The sequence below is a fragment of the Pseudophryne corroboree genome, chromosome 6 (assembly GCF_028390025.1).
Source record: "Pseudophryne corroboree isolate aPseCor3 chromosome 6, aPseCor3.hap2, whole genome shotgun sequence".
Taxonomy (NCBI): domain Eukaryota; kingdom Metazoa; phylum Chordata; class Amphibia; order Anura; family Myobatrachidae; genus Pseudophryne; species Pseudophryne corroboree.
The window spans coordinates 26,249,223-26,271,916 of NC_086449.1; the positions used below are offsets into that span (position 1 = coordinate 26,249,223).

General features: G+C 48.3%; 2 protein-coding genes and 1 long non-coding RNA gene across 6 annotated transcripts in view; 1 reads left to right on the plus strand and 2 right to left on the minus strand.

Moving 5' to 3' along the window:
- The window catches only part of LOC134935946 (acetylcholine receptor subunit epsilon-like), a 66,722-nt gene extending 66,445 nt beyond the window's left edge, over positions 1 to 277 (minus strand). For all 4 annotated transcript variants that reach the window (XM_063930804.1, XM_063930805.1, XM_063930803.1 and 1 more), the window contains exon 1: positions 90 to 277. In XM_063930804.1, the coding sequence (XP_063786874.1) occupies positions 90 to 276 (187 nt within the window). In that variant the 5' untranslated portion in view covers position 277. The remainder of the gene's footprint in view (positions 1 to 89) is intronic.
- Positions 278 to 910: 633 nt separating this feature from the next.
- LOC134934776 (uncharacterized) lies at positions 911 to 4,234 on the plus strand. The gene is made up of 3 exons (XR_010179803.1): positions 911 to 1,145; positions 2,944 to 3,025; positions 3,639 to 4,234. It is a non-coding gene; the product is annotated as an uncharacterized LOC134934776 (long non-coding RNA).
- A 1,960-nt stretch (positions 4,235 to 6,194) lies between these two features.
- On the minus strand, positions 6,195 to 19,248 carry LOC134934156 (acetylcholine receptor subunit epsilon-like). Its single transcript, XM_063929654.1, is given in 12 exon segments — positions 6,195 to 6,562; positions 6,980 to 7,113; positions 8,838 to 9,045; positions 10,333 to 10,447; positions 10,831 to 10,945; positions 13,181 to 13,381; positions 14,225 to 14,328; positions 14,809 to 14,964; positions 15,064 to 15,173; positions 16,886 to 16,930; positions 17,430 to 17,566; positions 19,203 to 19,248. Coding segments are annotated over 12 exon segments (1,536 nt in total). The 3' UTR covers positions 6,195 to 6,397.
- Positions 19,249 to 22,694: the final 3,446 nt, after the last annotated feature.

Consider the following 22,694-nt stretch of genomic DNA (forward strand, 5'->3'; position numbering starts at 1 on the left):
AGACAGTGACTGCAGCACCCGGCGGGCACACACACACACAGTGCGTACACTATGCACAGACACTCGTACTGTATAAGTGACAGACTCACAGCTCAGGAGGGGCAGCAGCAGCAGCTCCCAGACCATGGTAAGACCCAGCGCACGGCACAGTCCGTTCTGAAGGGTGGAATGTGAGAGCGGGCATGTAAGGATGGGGTTATTTAAAGACAGGATATGATATTTCCGAATGGAGATGAATATCGTCTTCTGAATCTCCTCCCGTTCCCCCCCTGGCATGGTCACCCACCCACCCCCACCCCCTCCCCCTCGCCACACTCCACTCACACACACACACACACCCCCCTCAAAGAAAAGGATCACACGCAGCTGTCCCCAATTAGTGCCAATGAAAAGTCACTTCCAGGCCGGGTAATGGGTTCAGGTTCTCCCGAGTTGGACTTTTCCCCAGTAAGAGGAAAAGACTACAGGGGGACATCATGTACTAACAAGTGATAAAAGTGGAGAAGTGAGCCAGTGGAGAAGTTGCCCATGGCAACCAATCAGCTGCTCTGTATATGTTTATAGTATGCAAATTGTAAATGTTACGTCAATGCTGATTGGTTGCCGTGGGCAACTTCTCCACTTTTATCACTGCTTAGTACATGTACTCCTAAAAGTCCTGAGTTGTGAGTGGAACCCGCAGTGTTTTCCTGGAGCTCCACTAACCCACGGGGCCGGGGTGGAGGGGGCCGCAGCCACACGTGACATATTACACGCCTGGGAGCGATGCAGAAATATAATAACATAGTAATGGGAGTCAGTAATACAGGAGAGAGTGTGTGTTACAGGGAACCTGACCCCATCCCCTCTCTGGCACAGTGGCCGCATTCCCCGAGCCCTATCCAGAGTCAGCGTGTCACTTTTTCCATATGGGCTGGCACCTATATATATATAGTTACAGTACAGCTGCCATAATGGGTTTATATAGTACTATCTTACCTCCCAAAAATACACATAAGCCCACATTGTCCCAGCTGGGCTCTGGACACCAGAGCAAAGGGAAGGAGGATCTGACTTCGGCACGTCTTAGGATGCCTACACATACCGTAGAGGAGTATTCAAAGCAAGGCATAAAACGGAGACAGTGACACAGGATACGAGTGCTGGTAAGTTGCATTGTGGCCTCTTACTCATTGCTAAGGGTCTGTTATAGATGGAGAATATCCATATATTCCAGAATAAAATATTGCTCGTAGCAGTTTTAATGCATTTTAGATTTTATATGAATTTTTTTTTAAATTTCTATTTTAGCGTAAAACCTATCTTATGTTCTAAAGTACATTATGTATGTCATTGTGTAACGGCCGCACAGTAATATACGCAGTCATATTGTTAATACTAAGGGGGAGATGTATCAAACGCTGGAGAGTGAAAAAGAGGAGAGAGATAAAGACGCAACCAATCAGCTCCTGACTGCCGTGTTACAGGCTGTGTTTGAAAAATGTCAGGAGCTGCGTGGCCGGTACTTTATCTCTCTCCACTTTATTTCTCTCTCCAAGGCTTGCTCCATCTCCCCCAAGGAGTCGCAAAAAAGAAGAATTCTATAGAGTTCTACAGTATAATACTAAACCATAGCTAGTGACGGCTTGTAGCGAGTGCTGATATCCTGTCATTAGCTGATCACCCAAAGCCGCTCAGTGTAAGTTCCTGTTTGTCCGGCCAGAAGGATAATTACATGAGGACAGATCTATACATAGAAAGTGATATAAAGAGTTGGGGGTGACACGGCATAGAGCTTGGTAACTGAACATGTAAAGTTTCCACATGTGTCCACATGTGCTGGTGTTTGTGGAACTACAAGCACCAGCATGCCCTGGGACCAAGTAGAGCCACATACAAAAATTCAGAAAAGAAAAACACAGACACTGTATTTAAAAAAACTTTTTTTAGAACTCGTTACAGTCAATTCCCCGCACACCCTCTCATGCAGCGATATAGTGCTGGCGCATACCACGGGGGCAGGGGAGGAGGGAGAGCCGTGTTTGGTCCCTGTAGGTTGACTTGGGATAAAAATAAAAACAGTTAACAGACATATGGACTTTGGGCCTCATTCTGATTTGGAAGTAAAGCAAAGAAATTGCAACTCTGCACCTGAGCAATACCATGCTGCAGTGCAGGTGGGGCAGATGTAACATGTGCAGAGAGAGTTAGATTTGGGTGGGGGGTGTCCAACTTGAAATCCAAATTGCAGTGTAGAAATAAAGGGCCTAATTCAGAGCTGAACACAAAAGCACATTTTTTCTCTCATGGGCAAAACCATGTGCAGTGCACTGCCACACCGGCAGACGTAACATGTGCAGAGAGAGTTAGATTTGGGTGGGTTATATTGTTTCTGTTCAGGGTAAATACTGGCTGCTTTATTTTTACACTGCAATTTAAATTTCAGCTTTGAACACCCCCCACCCAAATCTAACTCTCTCTGCACATGTTACATCTGTCCCACCTGCAGTGCACATGGTTTTGCCCATTAGAGAAAAATGTTGCTGTTACGATCAGGTCTAACCTGTGTGGGCTACATGCAACAGCAGCCAGTATTTACCCTGCACGGAAACAATATACATGTATTTGCTCCCCTTGCATTGCAAAATGGTTTGTTCCAGGCACGAAGTTACTTTCTTTTTCTGCTTTACTTCCGATTCAGAATCAGGCCCTATAGTCTTACGCATATGAGTAACTAGCGGTGGATCAGTTCTGTTTATACACTGGCATTTTGCCATGGTCTGAGGTCACGCCATGGGGAATCCCCACTGTACTACACACAGCTGATACGTCGCGCCTGATACGCGGAGAGAAAGTCTCGTGAAAAATGCGTTTGTTATAATTAATTGTTAATAATTGTTACATGTTTATAAATGCATCATTTTTATTTGTATTATTCTTTTAACATGTACTTTGTTTCCTCAGTAGTGGAACTGAAGCCGCGCTTGATGCTTCCTATCAGGTGACGCGGTCACACTCCGCTCCCAGCTGTCAGGCAGACGCCCAGGTAAGGCAGCCCACTTGTGGGCACCCTTAACGTCTTGGTAAGTGCACAACCTCCTCTGCACCACAAGGATTGGCTCATAGGCTGTACCAGGCTTTCCCCAAACGCAACATTGCAGCCATCGCCGGGGGAGTCATTTCCCATCGCTGGTCTGGAGGCTAAGTAGCGCCCTAATTCCCTATTCATACAAGGATTGTGTTAGCTGTGTGTGATTTGTGGTCCAGACCGAATAGACGCCAGGTGGCCCGTCAATGTCACTTTGCTCTCTAAAAGTAAAGGAGACAGTGGTGACCAGGATGGAGATGATGATACTGGAAACACCTGTGTATGGACCTATTTGTTTTGTAGCCTCTACAATGACCTTCAGAAGTTACGATAATGGAGAACTTATAGTTGGACCAACGCATTTGTCATTAGATGCAGTTTCAGTCCCACAATTACCAACCTGTACGTTATCATCACCAACCCCTCCACACCATCACCACCCCCTCCTCACCATCACCAACCCCTCCACACCATCACCACCCCTTCCTCACCATCACCACCCCCTCCTCACCATCACCACCCCCTCCTCACCAATGCTAGATGTACATTTAATGTATTTTCTTTATTTCAGTAACGGCGTCTGGAATTTCAGGGCTGACGCGTTTCTCCCAAAGAAAACTTATGATGCCGATCTTATGCGCATTGAGGGATGATGTTGTGAGTTTTGCTTCCTGGTGACCTGTACTGACCCTTCTGTACACACTGACCATTGCCATACTATACATGTTTGCTTGCAGTTAATATACAGTAAGTTTCCTACTTCTTAAATTTGGCAACTGTCTTGTCACTTGCCGGTAAGGTTGCAGGTGATGGAGAGCTAGCAGTCGTAAATGGCCCTTAGCAATGACTACATCGTGTTTATTTGGCCGCAAGCAGTAGTGCTGAGGTGGAGTCTCTGGACTAATATTTAATTTTGCCTTTACAAAGAAATTGGCGTAGCAGACCCCATTCACGGGAACATATTAAACCCAAGCTTCATGTGACGTTTTCTGAGCCTATAGACCTATTCCCATGTGGTTTAATGAGTATTAGTAGAAAAAGACAATTGGAAATAGCACATACATTAACAGGATATATTACTCTCCCGAAAACACACACAGGAGCCCAAAAAATAGTCCTCAATATCCCAAAGCAGCCGGGGATGGATGGGTTGTTGGGTAGGTGGTTGACTGGCTAGGTGGGTGGGTGTATGGGTGGGTGGATGGATAGGTGGGTGGGTGGATGGATGAATAGATGGATGGATGGGTGGGTGGGTGCGTGGATGAATGGATGGGTAGGTGGGCGGTTGTTTGAATGGATAGATGGGTGGTTGGTGGGTGGTTGGATGGATGGATGGGTGGGTGGATGGATGGATGAGTGGATAGGTGGGTGGATAGGTGGATGGTTGGTGGTTGGTTAGATGGATAGGTGGGTGGATGGATGGATGGTTGGTTGGATGGATGAATGGATGGAAGGATGGATGGAAGGATAGGTGGGTGGGTGGGTGGATGGATGGATAGGTAGATGGATGGGTTGGTGGGTGGGTGGTTGGATGGATAGGTGGGTGGATGGATGGTTGGATGGATGGATGGATGGATGGGTGGGTGGATGGGTTGGTGGGTGGGAGGTTGGATGGATAGGTGGATGGATGGGTGGTTGGTTGGTTGGATGGATAGGTGGGTGGGATGGATGGATGGATAGGTGAATGGAAGGATGAATGGATGGATAGGTGGATAGGTAGATGGATGGATGGATAGGTGGATGGATGGATGGATGGATGGATGGATGGGTTGGTGGTTGGGTGGTTAGATGGATAGGTGGGTGGATGGATGGTTGGTTGGATGGGTGGAAGGATAGGTGGGTGGTTGGGTGGATGGATGGATGGATGGATGGATAGGTAGGTAGATGGATGGATAGGTGGGTGGGTGGGTGGGTGGATGGATGGGTTGGTGGTGGGTGGTTGGATGGATAGGTGGGTGGGTGGATGGATGGATGAATGGATGGATAGGTGGATGGATAGATGGATGGATAGGTGGGTGGAAAGATGGGTTGGTGGGTGGGAGGTTGGATGGATAGGTGGGTGGGTGGATGGATGGATGGATGGATGGATGGGGGGTGGGTTGGTTGGATGGATAGTTGGGTGGGATGGATGGATGGATGGATGGATGGATGGATGGATAGGTGGGTGGATGGATAGGTGGGTGGATGATTGGATTGGTGGGTTGGTGGGCGGTTGGATGGATAGTTAGGTGGGATGGATGGGTGGGTGGGTGGGTGTATGGATGATGGATAGGTGGATGGATGGATGGATGGATGGATAGGTGGATGGATGGATTGATAGGTGGGTGGTGGATGGATGGATGGTTGGATCAGTGGGTGGATGGATAGGTGGGTGGATGGATGGATGGATGGATGGATGGATGGATGGATGGATGGATGGAAGGATGGGTTGGTGGGTGGTTGAATGAATAGATGGGTGGATTGGTGGGTTGTTGGATGGATAGGTGGGATGGGTGGTGGATGGTTAGATGAATGGATGGATGGATGGATGGATGGATGGATGGATGGATGGATGGATGGATGGATGGATGGATGGATGGATAGGTGGGTGAATGAATGAATAATGGATGGATAGGTGGGTGGGTGGATGGATGGATAGATGGATAGGTGGATGGATGGATAGGTGGATGGATGATGGATCGATAGGTGGATGGATAGATGGGTGGATGGATAGGTGGGTGGATAGATGGGTGGGTGGGTGGATGGATAGGTGGGTGGATGGATATGGGTGGGTGGATGGATATGGGTGGGTGGATGGATGGATGGATGGATGGATGGGTGGGTTGGTGGGTGGGTGGATGGGTGGGTGGGTGGGTGGATGAATAGATGGATGGATGGGTGGGTGGGTGGGTGGGTGGGTGGATGAATGGATGGGTTGGTGGGCGGTTGTTTGAATGGATAGATGGGTGGTTGGTGGGTGGTTGGATGGATGGATAGGTGGGTGGGATGGATAAGTGGATGGATGGGTGGATGAATGGATAGGTGGGTAGATGGATGGATGAAATGATATCTAAAGCAGCTCATGTAGGAGATACACAAAATAAGATACAAATAAACAGAATAAAACAATAATAAATATGAGGTTTATCTTAAGATCAAGGTTGTATAGAAGATCCGTTGTGTCGACCAGGAAAGTCGGTGAAATTGTGGTCATACGTGATGTGACCTCATTACACGGTAACAGACGCGGGGGCTGATGCTCAGTGGATATACGCTCTTCCGCACTCTTCCGCACTGTATAACCAAGACCCAACTTTCTAACTCACTCGCACAGTCCCATGGCAGCTCCTCTCAAGGTTCATAGAGACGGTCGTCACCAGCAAATGGGCGATCTGGGGCACTGTTAAAGTGTCCCATAAGGAAGATTGCCAGAGTCCTCACCACGAATAAAGGAAGAACCACCCAAAAACAAAGGACGTCCAGCACCTTCCCGATCATCACCCAGTTTTCCATTTCCTGCATAAAGAAAATAAATAGTTTTATGAGTCCTCGCGGTCTTCTGTTTGGTGTGTCCTCAAGGTGGAAGACATCCCACATAACACCCTTACGGTGCTTCAAGCGCTCTACAACAATGGATCAAGAAAAGGTAAATATGTGGGAAAATATGGGAAAATGTGCACTTGATGATGCCAAGCAAGCAGCCCTAAACCGATCTATTACAGATTCCGACCCTGCCTCTGGCTGTGTCACTGTGTCACACTGCAGGGGAAGGGACAGGCTCATAGTCCCCTTCTGTCTGTGTCATTGTGTCACCCTGCAGGGGGAGGGACACCTCCATACCGCTCATCCAGACCTTCCCAGACCTTAGGTAAGTATACCCTTCCCCCAGTTACTGGATCACGCCTCGCGGCAATGAATAATAGTCACACTCACTGCGCCGGTTGTGTTGTGCTACTTTGTACTGGCTGTGATGAAGTTACAGGCGTCCACACACTTTTTTATTTCTGGGGAACACTGGGCCAAATTCCGATATAAAGTTGTTGTCACATCCACATCAAGCCAGTCTTCTGAGATTAGATGGGGACACGTTATTACAGCAGCAGGGCTAGCTGCTTCTCTCCACATAATACACAACACAGGGGCCTATTTCATACTTAGGGAAGGCTTGTCTCTTGGCGCATGATGGCGCGGTTAATCTCATATCAGAATTGTACAGTGGGGCCGCAATGACACAATCATGATGCCATGCTCCATACCGCACACCTAAACGCCTACTCCTGTGCCACAAAGTCAGCAAGTACTGTACAGTCTAGTTATCAAACTGTCCTCAAAAACAACTGTAAGGAGTGAGACTTGCTGGCAGTGGTAAGAGCTCTCTAGGCCAGTGAGAAGCTAAGGGGGGAATGCATGAGCTTGTGAGTAGGAATCATGCGAGGGAGAAGTAGGTGGTCAGAGGGGCATGTGAGGGAGAAGCTGGTGGTCAGAGGAGCATGTGAGGGAGAAGCTGGTGGTCAGAGGGGCATGTGAGGGAGAAGCTGGTGGTCAGAGGGGCATGTGAGGGAGAAGCTGGTGGTCAGAGGGGCATGTGAGGGAGAAGCTGGTGGTCAGAGGAGCATGTGAGGGAGAAGCTGGTGGTCAGAGGGGCATGTGAGGGAGAAGCTGGTGGTCAGAGGGGCATGTGGAGGAGAAGCTGGTGTTCAGAGGGGCATGTGAGGGAGAAGCTGGTGGTCAGAGGGGCATGTGAGGGAGAAGCTGGTGGTCAGAGGGGCATGTGAGGGAGAAGCTGGTGGTCAGAGGAGCATGTGAGGGAGAAGCTGGTGGTCAGAGGGGCATGCGTGGGAGAAGCAGGTGGTCAGAGGGGTAGTGAGGGAGAAGCAGGTGGTCAGAGGGGCATGTGAGGTAGAAGCTGGTGGCCAGAGGGGCATGTGAGGGAGAAGCTGGTGGTCAGAGGGGCATGTGAGGGAGAAGCTGGTGGTCAGAGGTGCATGTGAGGGAGAAGCTGGTGGTCAGAGGGGCATGTGAGGGAGAAGCAGGTGGTCAGAGGAGCATGTGAGGGAGAAGCAGGTGGTCAGTGGGGCATGTGAGGGAGAAGCTGGTGGTCAGAGGGGCATGTGAGGGAGAAGCTGGTGGTCAGAGGGGCATGTGGAAGAGAAGCAGGTGGAAAGAGGGGCATATGAGGGAGAAGCTGGTGGTCAGAGGGGCATGTGAGGGAGAAGCTGGTGGTCAGAGGGGCATGTGAGGGAGAAGCTGGTGTTCAGAGGGGCATGTGAGGGAGAAGCTGGTGGTCAGAGGGGCATGTGGAGGAGAAGCAGGTGGAAAGAGGGGCATATGAGGGAGAAGCTGGTGGTCAGAGGGATATGTGAGGGAAAAGCTACATAATAATATATAAAAGGCGCTATGAAAATGTTAAGAAAAACGTTCTTATTGACTGTTGGTGGACCCTATATTCACAACTTGGCCACACCCCTTACTCACTTGGCAACATCCTCTTGCACTTAACTCTTCTCCCTCCAAGTATTCTCTACCCTGTACATTCCACCCTGTAATTTATTTCTGGAACTACCACTGAAACAACCAATCAGAGTCTAGCTATCATCTGTCTAGTTCATTGTTTAGGAAATGATCGCTAGAATCTTGTTGCTATTAGTAACTTTCCTCTTGTCCCCTTGAGAAGGTTGGCCAACTCTCATTCCACACATGGGAAGCCCTTTTCTCTGTCTGTGTTTCTCAGTTGTTCCATTATATGTCTGAACAGTGTCACACAGCTCCTGCCTTACAGCGCGCTTCTCACCTCTGTGGCTCCAGGGGCCCCTGCCAGTCCCATGACTGTCTCTCTGCCTCTCAAACATCAGCTCACTCCTAGGCTTCTTTAGTACATACTCCTCTGCCTTCAGCATGATGCCCAGTGAGCTCCTCCTCCTCTCTTGTGGGGTCTCCTCGGCATCATCGCAGGGCTCTACCTCCAAGTGCAGGTACCTTGGTAACACCACCAGAAGCATCTGAGATACATAAATAAAATGGATTATCTGTAGTTAGAATGGTTAACGTCAGGGCCACATTTAGCATTAGGTCTTTCCCCGCAGCATAGGAAGGAGCGGGGTCCCTATATTCTACTCTGTGGCTGGACGGTAGGGATGTCAATCAGAAACCGTTGGTTGGGAATCATCAGTGTTACCAATTCGATGGAAATGGTTTTTCCATTCATTGGCAGGATTGCAATGGTTGCAACTATTGCACGTTGGTTTTTGATGGCCCACTCGATGGCTGATTACATCCATGCAGCTGTGGACATCTGGTGTTCACATGCAGGGCTGGTGGATGGGATGGGATTAGGACACCAAGGTTTGCGTGACTACAGGCCCTGGTGCTAGAAAGCAAGCTCTGGTTAATGTATAAGGATGGTGGAACTCTATTTGAGTGGTCACCAGTAATCTGAAGAGCCTGAGAACATGGTGAGGCATTGTCACAGCCTTTGAAGGCATCTCTGGTCCAGAAGCAGTGGCCTCCTGGGGATCCTTAAGCATGAAGGGATGGGGATGACCACCACAGACCAATGGTAGGTCCACCCCTGGGTGTTATATTCCCTCCCCCCCAAAACACACATACACACACACATCCGCCATTGATTTCCACCTTTCACTTCCACTATTGGCACTTCTAAAGACTAACTATGCCAACACATTACACAGAGTGGAGAGAGGGGTTGCCCTCTTTATATTGAGACCTGAAGAATGATTTGGGGAGATCCTCCCTAAGGGAGACATTTAAAATAAAATAAAAATAGTGATGTGTTTTTGTTTCAACCCAGGCACTTCAGTGACCACTTCCAGCTCAGTAGAAGGCTCCTGTTCGTCCATGGACTGTAAGCACAGGGGGCCTGATTCATGTGTGTAAGTAAAGCAAAAAAGCAAGTAACTGGGCAAAACCATGCTGCACTGCAGGTGGGGCAGATGTAACATGTGCAGAGAGAGTTAGATTTGGGTGGGGTGTGTTGAAACGGAAATCTAAATTACTGTTTAAAAATATGTTGTTGGCTACATGCAAAAGCAGCCAGTATTTACCCTGCACAGAAACAATATACAGTAAATGCATTTTCTCCTCTTGTATGGTAACATGGTTTGTTCCAGACACAAAGTTACTTGACTTTTTTTTTTTTTTGCTTTACTTCCAAACATGGATCAGGCCCACAGAGTGCAGCCTGGAGACCTGTACGTAACTGACGAGCACCCATACAAGGTAAGTCACACAGCAATGCCACAGCTGTCTGTGGATGAGAGGGGCCTCACTCGTTTGACGCTGGCAGTCAGTTTGTGGGTGCTCGGAGTGCGCAGGGAAACGTTGAGGACGATGACGCAGCTGAGGACGATGAGCGTTGACACCAGCATAACAAAGATCAGGTACCTGGGGGACAGAGACGGACAATGACAATTGTATTCTCAGTCGACGCATCTATGCGACTGCACCGCCCCCCCCCCCCCCCCAGCAGGGAATCCGACGCATTCCTACACACAGAACAGGATGGAACTCTGCATACACGCCCGCAAGTGGCTGCAACGACCGAGATGGCTTGTGAATAACATAAGATGCGCTTGTATCCCGCGACGCCTGCGCTGTTTACAAAAATCGCTCGATCCACCCGTATTTGGAATAGCGGGCAACCTGGATTCAGGAAAGGAAGGAAGAGGCTGGAGCCATTAGAGCACGGAAACCACATATGGAATGGTGCGGTAGGAGAGAGACCCCAGGCCTAGTGGCGATATGTGCACATCAATACAGCCACTTACTTGCCGATGAGAGGGACACTTAGCGAGGTCTCGGGGACGCTCTGAGCGATGAGAAACAGGAAGACAGTCTGAGCCAGCAGGACGGAGATGGAGAGGGTACACTTCTGCCCGCCGGCTATAGAGAAGACATATAGAGAGGGGGGAGGGACAATGGGGGTCATTCCGAGTTGATCGCAAGCTGAAAATGTTCGCTGCGCAGCAATAATGCAAAAAATCGGCACTTCTGCGCATGTGTATGCGGCGCAGTGCGCACGCGCGACGTACTTTCACAACGAACTATGTATTTTTACACAGGGTCTAGCGAAGCTTTTCAGTCGCAATGGCAGCCGCAGAGTGATTGACATGAAGAGGGCGTTTCTGGGTGTCAACTGACCGTTTTCAGGGAGTGATCGAAAAAACGCAGGTGTGCCAGGAAAAACGCAGGCGTGGCTGGGCGAACGCAGGGCGTGTTTGTGACGTCAAAACAGGAACTGAACAGTCTGAAGTGATCGCAAGTGCTGAGTAGGTTTTGAGCTACTCTGAAACCGCACAATTTTTTTTTGTAGCCGCTCTGCGATCCTTTCGTTCGCACTTCTGCTAAGCTAAGATACACTCCCAGTGGGCGGCGGCTTAGCGTTTGCACGCCTGCTAAAACTAGCTAGCGAGCGATCAACTCGGAATGACCCCCAATGTGCGCATATAGAATCAATAGCATACTGGTAAAACTATATACATTTTAGGATATTACTGTCTTGCGGTTCATGCATGGACATAACCAGAACTTTGTGGGCCCCGTAGCAACATACTAAAGGGGCCCCAGTCCCAATGATTCCTGAGAGACACACGTCCGCAGCACTTATGCATTTTATGCCCCATAGTAGTGCCCTGGTTCATTTTCTGAACCCCAGTAGTTCACATTGTAGGGCTGCCAGTACATATTATGTCACACTGTACTCCCAGTTCTTATTATGCCACACTGTACCCCCAGATCTTATTGTGCCACATTACAGTGCTGTCCCCTGTTCATACTGTGCCACATTAGAGTGCCCTTCAGATCAAATTAAGCCATGTTACTGTGCCCTAGGTAATATTACGCCACATTGTAGTGCCACCGTTTCATATTGACACATTATAATGCCCAGTAACATTATAGTGCCCTCCATATTACAATGATCAGATTATGCCACATTACAGCGCCCCCTACCAGTATAACACCCACCACACACCCCTCCCACTGACAATGTGATGTCACACAGCTCAGGCTGGGCAATGGATCAGCCCCAATTGCTGGGAAATTGGTATGCAACTTTATAACCTGGGTCCAGGCCCCCTAAGCCTGTGGGCCCCATAGCAATGGCACCCCTAGCACCCACTATAGTTACACCCATGAATCCGTGTACAGTTTCTTCAGAGAAAGATATCACTTTAAGTTTCCGCAACCAAGAATATAGTTACATTGTTAATATACAATGCCCACAACATTGGCCTATTTCAGTGTGCAATCCAACCGAAATTTTTGAGAAAAAGATGCGTACGCATGCGCCTGCATTTTCAGCAAGGGGGGGGACCACAGAAAATGCGACCGCCTCTGCCTGTCATTCAGGCAGAGGTGGTCGCGGGGCGATCAACGCTCTGTTTTCCAGGGAGGAGACGGAGAGTTGCGGGGGAAGAGCCGGATGAACGAAGGTGGTGAACGGAGGGGGTGTTGGGGGCGTGATCGCGGCAGCTGTGTGACGTCACAAGCAGCCGTCGCGATCGGGAAGATGGCGGCGGTTCTCCTGCCGGCCGCAGAAAATGCGATCGGAGGCAGAGCCGGACGAACAGGGGCGGGGCGGCGTGAACGGCGGGGGTGTCGGGGGCATGATCGCAGCGGCTGTGTAACGTCACATGCAGCCACCGCGATCCGGAAGATGGGTCCGGCCTTGCCCAGTGATGGGAGGCCCCCAGCATGCGCTCCAAAGGATAGTAAATTATGCTAATTAGCAGAATTTGCAATCCTTACTGAATTAGGCCCATAATACAGATATACTGCAGCACTGGTAACTCCACAAGAGAACCTGGATGACTGATTTTGCTCTCTACCCCCACCTGCTGGCCACACAGGGTATTGTTTGTTTTACACTGGTGGTATTTTAGACAACTGAATTCACATTCCTGTGTCACTATTAGTGTCTAAATTTATGGTTGCCTATCCATAGACTATAAAGAGACAAACGCCACAATAATAATATCTGTATGGAACATGCTCAAAGAATGTAAAGCGGATCTGTCATGCCGCTATGAGTGATCTAATGCTGACACCGCAGCCTGGGACGGTATTCCCTAATTGCGATGTACAGTTATATACTGTACACATAATCGCCCCTCTCACCTTTGGCTGGAAGGAAGTACACCAGAATGGCCAGCGATGAGATCAGAACACAAGGCACGATGACGTTGATGACATAGAACAGAGGTTTGCGCTGAATAATCAGATAGAAGAGGATTTCCTGGTACTCCAGATCCTCCAGAGAATATGCCCGGTTCACGACCTTCCTGGCCGGACGGTGCCTTATTGCCCACTCGCCGTTCTCTAAGGGACACGGTGCAAAGGTGAAGGGGTTGCGGGAGGAGAGACAAAGCTTGCAGTTATCACAGGAGAACATGTAGTCAGGATAGGTTCCATTGCTAGCACCCCCTTCTCTACAGCCTTATATGTTTAAAACAGCGGGGCACAGTAGTGAGTATTGCATACTCACAGTGAGGATCATTATGGTATGTGCAAAATATAGGAAACACTATATGAAAGGGAGAGACCATGGGGTATATTTATGAGGCGTCGGTTTGGGGTCTTTGGGGCGGATTCACGTTTATAAATGAGAGGACACTCAGGGACACACTCTATAGGAATTAATGGGGCCACGCTGATTGGTCAGAGCATGGGAACTGCCATGAACTGACCAATCAGCATTCATTCTAAAGGAAAGTGACCTCTCATTGGCGGCAGGGCTCTCGGAGAAGCAAGAGCGGCATTTTATGGTTTTGTCAAGACTGCTGTCTTGTCTTTAATATTTTTTTAACAGGTGGAATATAGATGCCAGCAGGCCCTTGACGGCCAGGTATGCTCCCACTTGTGGCTCAACTAATGCCTCCAAACCCAAAGACCCAGTGGTGAGGGCTTTCAGTCCAGAGCTGGTTGTTCTTGGGGAGTAGAGACCCAATTTGGAGGTCGGTTCCCACATCCCTAGGGATTCCAGCCCTGAGCTGACCAGTTGCATATTAAATACTGTTTTTATAGACAGTAAACCACCATCAGTACACATTGGTTTTTAATTGACAGCAAAACCGACGATTAGTATATTTACCCCCATGACTGGGGTCACTTCTGGGAGATAACAGTGTCTGCTCAGGCTTGTAGGAGAATGTAAGAAGTCACCTGTAAATGCCTCCGGATCAATGTCCACCCACTCTATCTCCTTCTCGGTGTCCTCGTCGGTAGCTAATTGCAGCTCGATCTCCCTCGCGTTGTACGTCTTGGACCTGCAAGGAGAGACAACAGATGGGAAAGCTAGGGCTAAGCTTTTGGAAGCCACCTCACCAAAAATGCTTCTGCACTTTTAGTATATTGACTAGTTCTTCAATATTGTTATTTGTTTTTTTTCCGCCGTGAACATTTGTGCTACTAGAAGTACTCTCCTTGGTGGGCCATTTCATGAGATACATAGATCTTCTCCTCTGAATCCAGCTGTAACTGAATCCCTGGGCTGTGAGGGCAATCTGCTTCCTACAGAAAAGATCATCTACTGATGGTTAGGTTGGGACCATTCACAAGTACACTGGGACGCCCCAGCACTGCCAGTCTTCTGGCAGATCTGAATGGAGAACCCAGTTGTTTCCTAGCAGTCATGTTTAGAGACCAGGCTGGACTAGATGTTGGAACATGGTAGTATTCCCCACTGAATGGACAGCACCATGCTGGTTGGACCTGGCTATGATTAAATACGGCCAGCGATTCTTCACCTGAACACCAGAGAGCAGTTCTGCCAGTCAAATGGAAAGTAGGTGACATCGACGCTGCAGGTGCTCCGGAAGATGGCTGGCGGGAGCCAGTACATGTACCCAGTGCTGTACACAAGGACATTGGCGTAGTATGCCACCTCAAACTGGCCGTCAATGCTGAAACAGGGCAAGAGACTTCTTACAGGATCATGGTTCCTTTCTGTCTGTGTCACCCTGTAGGGGGAAGGGTGGTAGAATCCACTCATGGTCACTTACTTGTTCTCCAGGACTATATCTGGCAGCCAGACCATGTGATGGGGAACTCGTACAATATCTATCCCACCGTAGTCGGACTGATTCCAGGTGAGGCGGTAATCGTCCCATTGCTTGGAGAGAATGAGGATATTCCATGTAAGCATTTACCTTCCCATAACACCCCCCCCCCCCCCCTCTATCTTTACATCACATCACATGATCTATGCCGCATAAAGTCACATGATCACTGTAGGCTGTTGGTGGGTTCCTGGATTAAAGAGCAGACTGACTGGCCCTCTGTGCAGGTTATTTCTGTCACCATTGCAGATATTTCCAATTGTAAAGCGCAACGGAATTTGCTGCGCTATATAAGAAACTGTTAATAAATAAATAAATAAATAATAATATCCTTTATTTATCCTGACAACTGCGCAGGGTTTCCAAAACAAATACTTAGTTCGAAGCACAGACTCCTATCACCTTTGCACCTTACCATCATTATTTAGCTGTCATGTTATGCCTGCGTTTTACCCGACACACCTGCGTTTTTCTAAGCGCTCCCTGAAAACGGTCAGTTGACACCCAGAAACGCCCTCTTTCTGTCAGTCATCTTGCGGCCATCTGTGCGATTGGAATCGTCGCTAGAACCAGTGCAAAACCACAATGGACTTTGTACCCGTACGATGCGCGTGCACATTGCGGTGCCTACGCATGCACAGATTAGCCATTTTTTACACTGATTGCTGCGCAGCGAACAACAGCAGCTAGCGATCAACTCGGAATGACCCCCTATATCGTAAGTCCTGATCATAATGTATGGGATGTTTCTGAATATTGCACAGCAAAAAGTATATGGGTCCTGCTGGGCATAACTTACATGGACATAGCTCTGGGCAAAGTGGGCCTCATTCACAAATGTGTGTTGATCTGAAGGAAGGTGTGCAGTCTTTGGGGAACAACTACGAGTTGAGGCTGCTCCATAACTCTTATCTTTGTGGAAACCCCCACAACAGAAAATCTTAAGGTCTTTGTCATAAGTCTGGATTTCTAAGTTATTTCTTTTTCTTTTATGTGAAATTATTTTGCAAATCATAACCTGTATGTCATTCTTATTAAGTGTCTTATTATTTAAGATTTGGAAAATCTTTTGTATTAAAATACATTTAATCTAGCGTATTCTCCATGATTCTTATTAAACGTATTAAAATACATTTAATCTAGCGTATTCTCCATGATTCTTATTAAACGTATTAAAATACATTTAATCTATCGTATTCTCCATGATTCTTATTAAACTTGCAATCCTGTGAGGCCCAATGCTACATAGTCATGTGCAATCAAGTGTGAAATATTAATATTTGTGCGGAGAACATAAAGACTCCCTTAAGAGCTTTCACGGTGGCAGTGACCTTGTATTTGTATCAGTGAGTGACCCAGTTGTCTTAGACTGCGATATCTAAGAGCAGGCTGGAATCGTGATAGCAGCATTAGCATATTTTTGCACAGCCACTGTGTACAGATTCGCAATTGCGAATGCATTACATGCATATGTGTATCAGGCCCAGTGTATATAGCATTTATGGGTAGAATATGAGCATGGGAAGACTGAGTGTAGAGACAGAGAGGTGGGTGGCTAAGGTAAAATATAAGAATCAGCCATGTTATTTCTGGCACAATACTAGGCCCTGAGAAGCCTGAGCCTGTGCATGCTGGGAACACTGACAGTCATCTACCTACTGTCACAGTCTACCTGCATTACCTAGACTTTCTCCAATCTGTCACAGGTGGAAAACAAATCAGAACAGACCCCCGGGACAGACGACCAGACATAGTGATCACTCACGATTAGTATCCACACGTTTGTTGTTAACGTCTCCGCTCTTTCGTTCTGACAAAATGAATCAATGAATGAAGGATTAAAGGACAAACAAAGACATCTACAGATCATATAGTATGTTATGTGTGCCTAACAGCCTGGTAGAATAAAAGCATTCTGATATAGTCATAGAGACCATCTGCAACAATTATTATTTTAGAGCAATAGTCCATTTGTGGGGGTGGGGCATGGTATCACAGTGGTCACCATTGCTGCTTCAGTGCAAGACCAGGGCATAGTCCCCCATGTGTTTATGTCAGTTTCCTCTGGTGTTTAGTTTCCTTAAACAATTTATAAACATACAAGTAGGTTCATTGGCTTCTGATGATATTACCCCTTGTGTTTGTGTGATAGAAAATGTGGACTATATACTGTAATGGGACTTCCACTGATGTGAATGGTTAATACATTTAAAGTGCTGCATAATATGGCGGAACTATATAAAAAAGGGATAATAATAATACTGAATCAGGTGAAACATTAGTAGTACTTAGCAGAGAGTAATAAGTACCAGGGAGATGAGGTTGGTCAATGTGAGTTTAAGCTTCACTTCAATGATATCATTGGTGGACTTCGCTGGACGGGACTGTTTATCATAGTCGGCGAACAGGTCCTGTAAAAGCCGGGCCTCCTCGCTGGCGTCCGCATCTGAGACAGGATAGAGAGGACAGTTGTGTGATGCAATCAGCACATTGCAGTCTGGTTAGACTTGTTTCACTACTGAAGTAGATGCTGTAGAGGAGAGCAGGGCTATGTGATATGATAATGTATCAATTTTTCTTGGGATAAGTACTGTTCAGCCGTACAGCACTGTGACTCTCCAATAACACATTGCCGGGCTTGGGCACATGCAGACATTTTTATAGAGCCAAGTAAACAGCATGCACCTGCAGTCTAATCAGCCTGACCTTAAGGTCTGGTGACTCAGATGTGATGTTATTGTGGTTGATGAGTCATGCAAAATAACACTTAGTTAAGACACAGCTTTTAGCATATAACCATTTAATTACATGTAAACAGTAATGTCAAACAGGTAAATGCAGTGACATGTAAGGAATGCACATTATGGTACTGATAATCCAGTCCATTGATGGACCTGTTACTGCTAAAGGATATCTCCCCCCTTTCATTCACAATCAGTATATAGCAACGTCTGCATGCTTTTACCTTCACTCTTCCAAAAATGATTGTGTCTGCTCAAGTCACACAGTAGGAGCCTTTCCGAGGAGGACCCAGAAGCAGCGAACGTACCATGTTAGACAGATCAGAGGGCCGAAGGCCTGATCCAGGGATGTACACACAGCTGTGATTCAGTACGCAGCGGCTGTGCGAAAATATGCAAATGTCGCAGCTGACGGGATTTGTATTGAGACACCAACTGGAGGCATCTGAGATCTAACGTGTGTGTAGGTAGATGCAAACATCGTACGCACATCACTGGATAATGGGGGTCATTCCGACCCGATCGATCGCTGCAGTTTATCGCAGCGCAGCGATCGGGTCGGAACTGCGCATGGCAGCCGTCGTTGCCTAGCAATCGCCTCTGAGGCAGAGGTGGTCGCTGGGCGGGTGGGGGCTGGACAGCGGCGTTAAGCCGCAGTTTAGGGGACGCGGTCCGGCCAACGCAGGCGTGGCCGGACCGTTGGGGGGGGGGCGGCCCGCGGCGGCTGCGTGATGTCACACGCAGCCGCTGCAACCCGGGACAGCGAGGAGGTTCTCCCGACCAGCCGCAGGAGTTGCGCTGGACGGCAGTAACTCCTGAGATGCAAAAGCATCGCCGCGTGCGATGCTTTTGCATTTCTGCGGGGGGGGGGGGGGTCGGGCCTGACATGCGGGGCAGACTAGCCCTGTGCTGGGCGTCCCCCCCCCCCCGCATGTCTGAGTGCCTGATCGTAGCTGTGCAAAATTTAGCACAGCTACGATCAACTCGGAATGACCCCCAATATACCTTCTCAATAACCGCACGGCTGCGCAGCACAGACATCGGACGTAAGACACCGGAGCCAAGCGGTTGCGACACACCTGCATCTGATTCTCCACTCCCCCATTACCGCCCACAAGCACACAGTGACTTTCAATCACTTTGCGAAGAAATTCTCGCTACGGCCGCCATGGCAGGATCATGGCGGCAGTGCCACTTGCACACATGCGCAGCGTCAAAATCTCGCTCCACTGCGCACATCAACGCTGGGTTTATGTCCGAAGCTGGCTCAGAGTGACAGAGACTTACACAGATCACTCCCAGACCTATAGATAGACAGACAGTATAGATGGAAAGACTCACGGCTCAGCAGGGGAAGCAAGAACAGCATTCCGAGAGCCCAGGCCATGATCAGAGTGTCAGCTTCAGGGACAACTCAGGTTATACTGGATGTGGCACCTGGGCTGGAGTTATTGTGAGGGAGGGTGCAGCATTTCCTGGACTAGGGGGAAAAAACAGAGATATGTCTTCTCCCCCATGAATGAATTTTTGCTTTTACATTCTGCTGACCCTTTGTGCAATGCCCAGCTGTCACCTATATCATGTCCAGTGACAGGGCCCACGCCTCCTGCCGTCACTGCACATAATGCACTTGTCACATACATAGACAGACAGACGTTATGGGCTTAATTCCGACCTGATTGCAAAAGTAAAATCTTTCTCTAATGGGCAAAACCATGTGCACTGCAGGTGGGGCAGATATAACATGTGCAGAGAGAGTTAGATTTGGGTGGGGTGTGTTCAACCTGGAATCTAACTTGCAGTGTAAAAATAAAGCAGCCAGTATTTATCCTGCACAGAAACAATATAACCCACCCAAATCTCTCTGCACGTTACATCTGCCCCACCTGCAGTGCACATGGTTTTGCCCATTAGAGAAAGATTTTGCTTTTGCGATCAGGACTGAATTAGGCCCAATATACAGTACTGTGCACACTGACGTATTTAGAATGGGTTATACCAATACAAGAAAGACGACCCCTTAAGCGCTATATGTCAGTGGCAGCCCTTGGAAGTGCAAAAGAACCTTTCACCGTGATTCTAATAGACAATGTAAATACAGTATAGTGATCCCAATAGGCGCTACTTTACACATCCAGCCATAACAAATTGCTTACACGGTAATGATGTAGACGATCTCAGATGTACTTCAATAGGTTGTCAGTTTTTAAATGAGCAACACTATAAACAAAAGAAACATAAAGAACATAGGGGGTCATTTGATCGTAGCTGTGCTAAATTTAGCACAGCTACAATCATCTTCCCTGACATGCGGGGGGACGCCCAGCACAGGGCTTGTCAGCCCCTCATGTCAGTGCCGTCCCCCACCCCCCCACCACCCCGCAGAAGTGCAGAGGCATCGCACAGCGGCAATGCCTTTGCACTTCAAGAGTTGCTCCCGACCAGCGAAGCTTTAGCGTGCTGGTCGGGAGCTACTCGTCACTCCCCAGCGGCTGCGTGTGACGTCACGCAGTCGCCACGGGCCGCCCCCCCCCCAACGGTCTGGCCACGCCTGCGTTGGCCGGACCGCGCCCCCTCCCGCCCAGCAACTGCCTCTGCCTCAGATGCGATCGCTAGGCAACGACGGATGGCATGCGCTGGCGCATGCGCAGTTCTGACCCGATCGCTGTGTTGCAAGAAACTGCAGCGAGCGAATGACCCCCAAAGTGCAATCCCGTTGATAAAAAAAGGTGTTTTTTTTATTTTTGGTCCCACTCACATAGAAATCCTTGTTCTGAAGCATCAGAGGAAGGATTTTTATCCGAAAGCGCTCAAGCAGGGAGTATCTAGTGCTGTATCAAGGACCAAGGAACCGGGAGCTGTGATAACGAACTTGGGAGACACCGGAGTAACCGGGACTTTGGTGACTATGGGGGTCATTCCGAGTTGATCGCTAGCTGCATTCGTTCGCTGTGCAGCGATGAGGCAAAAAACGGCACTTCTGCGCATGCGTATGCAGCGCAATGCACACGCGCGACGTACTATTACAACAAACGATGTAGTTTCACACAAGGTCTAGCGAAGCTTTTCAATCTCACTGCTGGCCGCAGAGTGATTGACAGGAAGTGGGCGTTTCTGGGTGTCAACTGATCGTTTTCAGGGAGTGTTCGGAAAAACGCAGACGTGCCAGAAGAAACGCAGGCATGGCTGGGAGAACGCAGGGCGTTTTTGTGACGTCAAAACAGGAACTGAACAGTCTGAAGTGATCACAAGCGCTGAGCAGGTATTGAGCTACTCTGAAACTACACCGAAAAACTTTGCAGCCGCTCTGCGATCATTTCGTTCGCACTTCTGCTAAGCTAAGATACACTCCCAGTGGGAGGCGGCATAGCGTTTGCACAGCTGCTAAAAACTGCTAGCGAGCGATCAACTCGGAATTACCCCCAATATCCCTAAAAAGTTGTGAATTGCAGTGTCTTGCCGTATGGAAGGTTCTTCAGCACATGATTACATGTTGTCTTTTATTCTGTGTTTGTGAGTGCATTTTATTAAATACTTTTTAATCATAATCACAGTGTTGCACTATCACTATTATTCTTTTTTTCTAAGCGCCTGATGAAAAAGGATACATCTATGAAGTGGATTCATGTATATTTAAGGATTAAAGAAAATATCTGATATCTACATGCAATTATTTCCTATTTTCTATGCGAGTGGGACCAAAAATAAAATAACACCTTTTTTATCAACGGGATTGCACTATGTTCTTTGTGTTTCTTTTGTTTATAGTGTTGCTCATTTAAAAACTGACAACCTATGTGAAGTACATCTGAGATCGTGTACATTATTACAGCGTAAGCAATTTGTTATGGCTGGATGTGTAAAGTAGCGCCACTTGGGATCACTATACTGTATTTGTATTTATTACGTGTGCAGAGAGTGCTGTGCACACCGCACCCCCTGCACCCATTATTTTTAACACTTACCCTCCGGAGTCCATCGTCACAGCAGCTTCAGCGCTGCAGAAATCACTTGGAAAATGGCGGTGTGGCTATTTTCCCGGTGATCTGTGTATGTGCTGTAGACTCTGGGACAGCGCTAGAGTCCCCTAGTGCCCAGAAATACAGCGCTGCCAGCTAGAGAGGACGGGGCCCAGACGTAGAAACGCCCGACTGTGCAAACGTTTTAGGCAGGTGTGGGAAAAATGCTGTTTTGGAGGCAGAGGGCGGTCACACCACATATTGATTGGATTTAGATTTCTGTTGCTTTGTATTTTGTTAATTGATAAAAAAATAAACTACTAACGCTTCTGTGTTTGGAAAGCATTCTTACTGTGCAGTATTTTTTTCCACGCCTGCCTAAAACTTTTGCACAGTGCTATGGGCCTAATTCAATAAGAGTAGCAGATATGCTGGGGGCCGCCCAACGCAGGTCAAGGCCGCCCAGCACGCTACACACCACCCGTCACCTGCGATCACGCTCTAAGTGCGATCGTGCCGCAGAAACTAATGAAGTCTCCTGCCACGGAACGGTTGCGCGTGACGACAACGCAGCCGACACACCCCAGTTTTCCCGGTGCCGCCCCCAAAAACCGTTCCGTCGCCGCAACCCACCCACCTCGCGAACGCCTCTGCCACGGTTAATGCGGGCTGACCGCATTATCTGCTCACACACGCGCAGGATGGGATCAGCGTGTGCGCACAGCAGGGTCTTCTCAGAAATTGCAGTCGTAGCTTGTTTACAATGCAACTTGAATTAGGCCATAAATATATATATATATATATATATATATATATAGAGGTGTGGTGTAGACCTAATTCTGTGCTATGTAGAACCTCAACCCTGTAACGTACT